Below are 9,564 nucleotides of genomic sequence, written 5' to 3'. Positions count from 1 at the left end.
TTTTTTTTTCTATGTGTGTTTTAGTTAAGGCAGTTAGCAGGCTGGAAAAGCTGCATTAACGCCGGATTCATATCTATACAGTCCTTTCAAGTTATTACGGGGCTGATAACCTCTCTTTGTCCTTGTAATCCGCAGTAAATAGAGGAGCTTAATCGCTCCGGAAACGGGTAACAACTCGCAGATCCCTTTGCTCCTCGTACGCTGTTTGCACAACGCCTAGTGCTGGGAATAACCAGAAGCTGATTTAATAATCCAAAGTCATCCAAAGACTCTGCTAAATCCCATGTGAAACCTAAGTGTTTTGTCTTGCTCTTATCTCCACCAGGCAAGTAGCTGCACCACGATGGGTTTTTTTTTTTTTTTTAAGGCTGGAGCTTACCTGCCAGGGCAGTCACTCCTTTGGGTGCCCACCCAAGGACCTGTGGCACTGGTGGGGGCGTTGGAAGTTCCTTACCATGCACAGAAAATGAAGTAGCCTCTGCTGCGAGAAGCAGCATTTCTCAGGCAGGGACAGGGACCCTGCCACAGAGGGAACGCTGCTCTCCATCGCCCCAGGCACGACCTTGGGCAGGCGGCACGGGCTCTCCGGTCCCGAGTTTCCTCTTCTCCAAAAGGGAGATATGATATACAAGTGGGCTGAGAGCCTTGCAGAGAGGTGTTATTGCCGGTACAGGGAGTTATCATCCCCAGGCCCAGGTCCAAAGCACAGAGCAACACGAAGGAGAGCCGTTCCCTCAAAAGACCCTGGCTCTGGCACCCACACCAAGAACAGGCTGGATTTGTTCTCCGAGTCGCAGGTTCACCGCTGTTACTACATGCCGTACTTTTACCTTTATAAACGGCAGTAGGTGCAAAAGATCCCAAAGGCTGAGCGACAAAACCCAACAAAAATTACAGTTCATGAAATAATCCCCTCCTAAACAGTATATGACCCAATTCTTGAGCATCCTGCTGGTTATAATCAAAGCCATATGTACAGTCATAAATATGAGAAATATTTACAAAACACTGACAAGATCTTAAAAACAAAAGCAGTGATTTCCTCATCTCGCTGGAAGCCTTACAAAAAGTGGGGTAGATTGTCTCGTTTAAAATATTGTGCTGACCACAGAGAGCTGTATGCTTCAGTGTAATGGTTAGTCATTCTATACGTATTTACCGGTTCTGTTCATCTGCTGTGGCCAGTTACAAACTATTCCAAGACAAAGATTATGAAGCAGGGTCAATAAAAATTTTGTTTATGTGAAACCCAGTGTTGTCATAGCACCATTTTACACAAAAGGTAAATCAAACCCCCATCCAAACAAGCACTTCCCCTGCACTGGCGGCTGGCATCGCTAGAGACATCTAGCAGAACGACTGGGAAGGGCTAGAAAATTGGCCAATTTAAAGTTTCTGTGATGAGTCTATACTGGGGAAAATGCCTCTGCTTTGATGTTTTTCTAAAAACCTAAACAAAACAAAAAAATCCCGAGCACTTCGGCACAGAAGCCTCACCTCTGGCTTTCCCTACAAGTCTCCTAAGGAAAACCTGTAGGTGCTGCAACCAAACCAGGCTCTTGACGCGGAGCGCGAGCTTCCCGTGGGTGCCAGCTAGCAATGCCACCTCATCCCCCAGCCCCTCACCCAGGAGCTGATGCCCCTTTCCTTCTAAATTCAGTGCGTAGCATTAGGCCAAGACCCCACAAGTAGCTGAGCCCCATCATGAGGTCCCAAGCAGCTCCCAAGTCCTTTGGGTGTCAGGACACCTTGAGGGGGTTTCAGTTCTTAGCAGGACCAAAGTGACCCTCTTTTGCTCTGCCCATCTTCAGCAGGGAAGGCACGAAGCAACGCTGTGAGCAGGGTGTAACAGCTGCGCGGTGTTTGCAGGGTCCTTACCTCACACATCAAAAATCCCCCAGTGGAAAGACAGAAAAAACGTTATCACATAAGGTTTTTTTAAAAAGACTTGACAGTCTTCACAACAGTTGATTTAGGGGAAAAAAAAAAAAACCCAACAAAAAAAAAACAAGCAAAAAACCCACATGGGTAGGTGAGGAAAATCATTTAGGCACTTTCTAGGAAGGACTGAGATGTTCCTGCTTAGAAACTGGCAGTCAAAGAAGTAAAGGCTTTGGTTTGGTTCTGATTTGGGCTCAGTTACAAAGAAAATTGTTCCATTTCAGCTGTGCTGTGAATTCAATGAAATTGCAAGAAACCGTTCTAGTCTAGATTTCATTTCAGAGGGGAAGAAAACATTTAGATTGGTCTTCTTTCATATTTTATTTTGCTCAGAAAACATAGGTGTTATTCCCTGTTCTTACTCCTCTCGCCCTCGTTTCATTGGAAAAGATGAAACACCAGAATGTCAGTGTTATCCTGATCACACCCCATCACTGCTGGCACAGATTATGGGGTTTTGTTCCTGGGTTTTCTAAACAGAAAAAGAGAAGCAGCCACCAGTTTTGCAAAAGGTCAAAATCTGTCTTAGTCTGAAAGAATTCCTGTTGATTTCAGTGGATTTTGAATCAGGCCCAGATTTTATCTCTGTACCTCACATTGATCCCCGAGTTTCAGCATTCTTCCTATCCTACTTTGGATCAAAGAAAACTTTTGAGAAAACCCTATTAAGACAATATTCCCCACTAGGAAAATAACGGCCCAGTTTCTAGGACCACTTCATATGTACCACGAATACACGAGCAGCCTTATTTTATACCCTCTTAGTCAAAACTTAAAGCAGAGAAACACGTTTTCAATGCGCCTTTACAAAGATAACACCATTGATGCAGGAGCAGAAACAACGACAAATTATTAAATTCTTGTTCTACGGCATTTATGCCCTTACAGAGATACTTATTTATCACTGTTATTAAAAGTTCATAAAGGACATCTCTAAAAGCTATAAGCAACAGTGGGCCCTTGAATAGACAATAAATCCACAAATGCTTAATTGGCTTTTCAAAGCTGCCGAGCACCAGCACTTGTGAGAGGTCAGCTCTTTAAGCCATCGTTTGCCTATCAAATATTAAGTTCAAATGCCTACATTCTGGATGGTTACTATTGAAAAGAGAACCTGTACTTGTCACAGCAATAGCCTTCTTACAGAAGAGGTTACTGACAGCTCTCCAGCGAAGGCAAACGGCACCGGTAAGTCTAGGTCAACGCACACTGTGCCATGAAAGTCAATACGCTTTCAGAAGATGCTTAAAAATGAGGACCCGCTGCAATACAAATACACCTCGGGAGTTCAAGGCATCCAAAGGGCTGCAGTTCTGCGGAGACCCCAGAGCAGCAGAAGTCATTGCACATTTTTCTTGTCATACCTCATTTCTTTTCCCACGGAGCTAGAAGAGAACGGGTCGGAGGATACGCCGAATGGTGGAAGTGTTCTTTTTGGACTACTTTCAGGTTGCTTGAAATTCAATCGCAGTGCTTCAGATACATAAAAAAGAGCAACAAGGCACATTTAATGCTGCATTTTATATTCCTAACGTCACACAGAGCGAGGCATTCACAGGTAAAGATTATGAGCCTGAAGTCTGTGTCCCAAAGATCTGTTGCATGTGGACTGTGACGCCAAGCAGAGTATTCCTGGAATTAGTAGGACTCTGTGGGTGCTCACACATCGCACCCAGCAAGGAGAAAAACTGAGGACTCTGAGCCTTGTAATTGTGCTATGTATAAAGATTAATTGGAGCATCTAAGTGAGTCTTTCCTTCAGAAGGTATCTACACAGGTTCAAGGTGTTCCTCTTAGGCCCTTAGACTGCCCTTAAGACATTGGAAAAGCTTAGAGCAGGCTTTAATTGTAACAGATAACCCACCAACCAACCATTCCTTCAACATAGAGAGCTCTTTCAATAGATACCTCTTTATTTGAAATGGAATGCATCTTGAAAAATATGAAAAATAAATCACATCTCTCAGAAATCATTTATGAGTCATATTTACACACAATTTTTTTTTGACGACACCGATATTTCTGCTCACAATAGGATATGCTAGAAAACATTTGGTACATCACTGCAGCTATAATTCAGAAGCTGGCATTTGCATATCATGAACCTTAAAAAAGAGGAATTACTTCAGGATGCCACAGAGACAACATCCACTTGATCTTCCTTTTCCCCCAATTTCTAAATTTTCTTGGTCACCACAGCTTGAATTTTCTTGCTGAATCTGCCCCTTAATCGCTTTTTTTTTTTTTTTTTTTTAAGACATGTAATTTTGACCTCTTTATGAACAGACTGTCCACACTTTTGCTACCTATACCAAGCATTTGCCTGTGTGTGTTTTGCTGGCATTTTTGTTTATTCTCTAATGAATTTACTCCAGCCACATGCTGTTGGCTTTTTCTTTTTTGGTAAGAGGAAGGACGACCCAGTTTCTTTATTTGCAAAGTTCCAGTAAGATGGAGCATAATCTGCTGGACCTACTTTCATAGCCATCCCTTACAAGGCAGTGATGACAGTATTTAATCAAGTAGCTCCAATGAAGACTATGCAGTAGTAGAGGGGCAAGCCAAAAAAAGCCCAGAACTACCTCATTTATAACATCAAAGAATTTCTTGGTCTAAAATTACTATCAATCAAAAAAAAGCAAAAAAAAAAAAACCCAACCAAACCAAAAGCACCATGGAATTTAGAGCGTGAGAAAGTTGTCGGATTGTCCATGTCAAGACGATTTAGACTTATTTATACTGACATGGCATGAGCCACACGGTCCGACTGTCCCCAGGGGACCCCAGCCAATTTGTTCCCATTCAGTTTCCAGGAGACAGTCCAGCAGTGCAAGGGGGAGGTTTGATCCTCACCCCCATCCCACCAACTCAGGCGGCAGGCCCAGGAACAGCTCAAGGTGGATTTTGTGACGCGACCATCTCCCACGCTATGAATTTGCCCGACGCCAACGTTTTTAAAGAGGTGACACAGCAGGCAACGACAACTGGCAAGAGTTTGCTGGTGAGCTATGTCAGACCAAATGGTTTTGAGAGCATCCTTCAGACCAACTTAAAACAAGAAACATAAGGTGCAAGTGGGACATTGACCTTGAGCCGGTGAGAAAGACCAGCAAATTCAAAACAAAAGCTGTTTTCTCAAACCTTAATGTCAATTATACCACTAAAATTGTCATCTTTCATTTTCAAAGTACAAATTCTTCCAGAAGAGCAGTAAAATTTCAGCTTTGGACTAGATCCATAGACTTGTGTGGCATTCAGGGGCTTGCATCCACTGAGGAGAGGAATATCTGCCTCTCCTAGAGAAATACGTGTATCTCCGATCACACAGGAATTAATTTTCATCAATTACATTTATCCTTCAGTAAGCTAAAACATATTTTAGTAGGTGAGATATCAGCGATACGTCTGTATATCTGAAAAGGTGTATTAGTTACTCAGTAAACTGTAATTAATGACTCTAAAGAGAGGAGCCAAATTACAAATTACAGTCTATTTTGTGAGTCTTTGACTAGCTCATTAGAGAATCCCCTTGCAGCTCTAACATCCAAGCGTTAGCAGAATGATAATGGCAGATGTACAGAGATGTGGAAATTGGCTATTATGATTGCCAAGACAGCAAATCTAATCCTAGAAGATGCAGGGCACCTTCGATTTCAATTAGTCTCAAAGTAATAACTTTGTTAGGACAGCTGCAGTCTACCACCCCAAGCTCATCACGCAACCTCGTCAAGGGCCAGATCGGAAAGAAGCGCTTGGCAGTAACCGCAGAGGACTGCCGAGGTCCGGGCTTTAATTCTGCACCACGATGTGTTTTGCACCTCTGGGTACGTGACCCCGACGCCCAGGGACAAGGAACAAAAGAGGAGGGCTAGAAGAGATCTCGACTTATTCCTTACAGGCCTGAGCTTAAGCTTAGGGTGCAGGGGAAGGGACAGTCACGTGCGGCAGCCAATTCCGAGATCTTCCTTTGAGCGTCACTTCGGGTTTTTTGCTCTAAACGCTTCGAGAAACAGCTTGAACCGAGAACGCGGGGCTTTTACAGTCAAGCTACACCTCGGTTACACAAACAGAAAAGTCTTGGATGTGTGGCTTTAAAACATTTTGTTTACTTTCCTGTAACTTGTAAAGGGGCCAAAAGCCGTTTTCGCCACCACGCTAGTTAAAATAAATAGCTCCGCGGCTGCAACTTTTTACCTTTAACCAGAGATAACGGGCCGCGTCGCTCCGCCCGGCTCACAACCTCCCCGCCTCGCTGAAGGCGGCGGGGCCGGGCCGCAGCGGCACACAAGGTGAGATCCCCCGTCGCCCGAAGAGCGCGGTCCTCGAAAGCCCGCGGGCCCGCGCCCGGCTCCCTCCTCCGCGCCGGGGCGAAGAGCTCCCAGCCGCGCTCGCCGACATCGACAGCCAAACTCCCGCTGACTTTTAAGAGGCAGAGGAAGACACACCAGCTGTGCAATTAGCCCTTTGTTTTCCAACTTCACGGCTTCGTCGACGTTTTTAGAGGCGAGATCGCACGCCTCTCTCGACATCTGACAGTGCTAAACACCAAAATTCATCTAGTTTATCTCAGCTAGAGAGCAACTTTCAGCTTATGAAAACTGTGACCAAAATAACCCATTTGCACACTAAGACATACGTAAAATGGATTTTAAACTAGGGGCTACTTTAATGCAAGACATTTAAAAACCGCCGTGAAAATTCGACGCGGGTTGAGAGCCCAGATCGCTTACAAACCGACCGTGCAGAGGGAGCCCTGAACTCGGACGCTAAGAAATGTTCACAAACGCTTCTCGGCTCCGGCCCTCCAGCCTAGGAGCAAGCACATCCAATGGGTAACCGGAATCCAACTGCGATTCTGTATCGCAAAAGAAGTTGGTCGGGTTCCCCTCCACTCATACATTAAAACAGATGGGTTTTAATCTCAGAATGACAATCAACGTTACTTTTTCGAATAACCAAGCGTGAATAAATTTTATCATCTTCCACCACGTGTGGCATTTTAAAAGAAAATCATTTAAAACCCAGGCTATAATTGTTATTCTCACTTGAGAGAATAGTTTTCAATACGCAGTATGGGTTTCAGCCAAATTCCAAACCTCACATCACATTTTCCATGGTAGTGTAATACGGTGTGTTTCGGGTAAAAAATGAAAAACTCTTTTGTCAAATTGCGCACAGCTGAACTACCCAGAACTTTTTCGTTCCTTTAGGAAGCTAACATACATGCTGGTTTTTCCCTCTGCTTTTTGGATATGGCCTACATTCAGAAATGTCTTGCAAAATAAGCCTTTAAAAAAACAAAACGAAACCAACCAACCCTAATAAATAAAATAAAATACATTAAAATAAAGTTACGGTACATCATGTCTCCTAGAAGTCCCATCACACCAAAGGATCCTTTCCAAGGTTCATAAATAATCGATTTGAAATGCTTGTCGGCACCGAGGGCGGCAAAGCAGCAGCAGCAGCAGCAGCTAGCTGGGGTTCAGGTTGTCAAGCCGCTTCTCTCCAGCCTCCCCCCATCTCCGGCGTTTGCCCAGTTTTTGACCAACTCAAGTACGTCCGCGACGAACGCGCTCAGTCCCGCTTCCCCGAAGCGCTTCCTTAGCTTCACCTGCAATTAAGAGGGCACAGCACGAAGGGCAGGCGGTGAGTGGAAGAAGCGATGCCCGCAGAAGGTTCTCCCCCTTCCCCGGCAAACGCACCCGCAGGGTCGGCTCCGGCCCCGGGGGCACCCAGTCCCGGGGCGGGGTGCCGGAGCAAAGGGGGATCCCGGAGGGTTGCGGAACAAGGTGCCGGAGGGAAGGGGGTCCTGGAGGGTTGCAGAACAAGGTGCCGGAGGGAAGGGGGTCCCGGAGGGCTGTGGAGTGCCGGGTGCTGGAGGGGAGAGGGATCCTGGAGGGTTGCGGAGCAGGGTGCTGGAAGGAGGGGGTCCCGGAGGGAATGGGGATCCTGGAGGGTTGCGGAGCAGGGTGCTGGAGGGACGGTGTCCCGGAGGGAAGGGGGATCCTGGAGAGTTGTGGAGTGGGGTGCCGGGTGCTGGAGGGAGGGGGTGTCCCGGAGGGCTGCGGGGTGGGATGCCGGAGGAAGGGGAGTCCCGGAGCGGCATGCTGGAGGGAAGGGGCGTCCTGGAGGGACGAGGGGGTCCCGGAGAGAAGAGGGCGTCCCAGAGGGCTGCGGAGCAGGGTGCCAGAGGGAAGAGAGGGTCCCAGAGCAGGGTGCCGGAGGGAAGAGGGCGTCCCGGAGGGCTGCGGAGTGGGATGCCGGAGGAAGGGGAGTCCCGGAGCAGGGTGCCGGAGGGAAGGGGCGTCCCGGAGGGACGAGGGGGTCCCGGAGCGGGGTGCCGGAGGGACGAGGGGCGTCCCGGAGGGCTGCAGAGCGGGGTGCCGGAGGGAAGAGGGGGTCCCGGAGCGGGGTGCCGGAGGGACGAGGGGCGTCCCGGAGGGCTGCAGAGCGGGGTGCCGGAGGGAAGAGGGGGTCCCGGAGCGGGGTGCCGGAGGGACGAGGGGGTCCCGGAGGGAAGAGGGGGTCCCGGAGCGGGGTGCCGGAGGGAAGAGGGGGTCCCGGAGGGAAGAGGGGGTCCCCGGGTCCGTACCTGCCCTAGGCGGAGTTGGAGGCGCTGCGGAGGCGGGGGCCGTGGGGCTGCGCCAGGTGCTGCTGCTTCTGCCGGGTGGAGCGGACGGCGAGGATGGCCTGGCGGTTCTTGTACTGCACCATCTGCAGCGTGATCGCCGCGTTCCAGCCCTGCTCCTGCGCGCACCGAAAGTCGATCTCCTTCCCCTCGGCCATCACCACCGTGAAGTACACGTACTTGCCCTTGCGCTCCACGCAGTCCACCGTCTTCATGTTGGAGAAGTGAAGCTCCTTGATCTTGGCCGCCGGCTCGGCCGGCAGCGGCTGCTGCGGCGGCGGCTGCTTGGGGGGGATGAGGAGCAGCCCCTCCTCGGTGAGGATGCAGCGCTTCTTCTTCCAGAGCTGCAGGAGCCCGTCGCTCCTCTTCTCCAGCACGCCCTCCTTCACCGCCTTGCAGCCGCTCTCCAGCATCCTTCCCGCATGGGCCGGCGGGGCCGGGAGCCTCCGCCCGCAGGGGCTGGGGTCGGGGGGCAACCGGCACCACCCGATGACTCTCCGCCCCGCACCGGCTCCGAGACGGAGGGCCGGGACCGCCCCGGCCCGCAAGAAGCGGAGCGGCTGCCGCCCGTACCGCGGCGTGGCGGGGCGGTGCGGCACGGCTGTGGCTGCGGGCTTTTTTTTTTTTTCCTCCCTCCCCTCGGCTTTTGAAGGCTTTTCTTTTTTTTTTTTTTTTTTCTTCTTCTTCTTTTTCCCCTTTCCCACCCCGGAGTGACACCCAGCGGAAAAGGCGGCTCCTCCCGCCGAGCAGCGGGGATGCCCGGCGCTGCCGACGGCGCGGCCGCGGAGCGGAGCGGCTGCCCGGCCCCCCCTCCCTCCTCCTGAAGAGCGATGGGAGGAGGAAGGCGCTGGGGGAAGGCTTTATATTTTCTTTATATCTTCCCCCGCTGTTCTATTTGCCTAATTTTGCGCGGTAGCCTGCCTTTGCTTCCCCCGGGGCGTTCCAGCGGTCGCTGTTCGGAACAAACGTCCTCAGCCTTCTTCCCCCCGGGG

At 49.7% G+C, this 9,564-nt stretch overlaps 1 protein-coding gene across 2 annotated transcripts; it reads right to left on the bottom strand.

Moving 5' to 3' along the window:
• Nucleotides 1-3,836: 3,836 nt before the first annotated feature.
• On the bottom strand, nt 3,837-9,215 carry PHLDA1 (pleckstrin homology like domain family A member 1). Of its 2 annotated transcripts, XM_030002601.2 has the most exons (3): nt 9,145-9,168; nt 8,537-9,090; nt 3,837-7,555 (listed from the first exon to the last, which is right to left on the bottom strand). In XM_030002601.2, the coding sequence occupies exon 2, from the start codon at nt 8,983-8,985 to the stop codon at nt 8,542-8,544; it is 444 nt and encodes a 147-aa protein (XP_029858461.1). In that variant the 5' UTR covers nt 8,986-9,090; nt 9,145-9,168; the 3' UTR covers nt 3,837-7,555; nt 8,537-8,541. The 2 variants fall into 2 exon arrangements, with proteins under 2 accessions (XP_029858461.1, XP_029858460.1); XM_030002600.2 differs by having other exon boundaries at nt 8,537-9,215.
• Nucleotides 9,216-9,564: the final 349 nt, after the last annotated feature.

Source organism: Aquila chrysaetos, chromosome 26 (genome assembly GCF_900496995.4).
Source record: "Aquila chrysaetos chrysaetos chromosome 26, bAquChr1.4, whole genome shotgun sequence".
Lineage (NCBI taxonomy): Eukaryota > Metazoa > Chordata > Aves > Accipitriformes > Accipitridae > Aquila > Aquila chrysaetos.
Note: the sequence above shows the minus strand (reverse complement) of the source record. Positions and strands in the feature narration are given on the sequence as shown.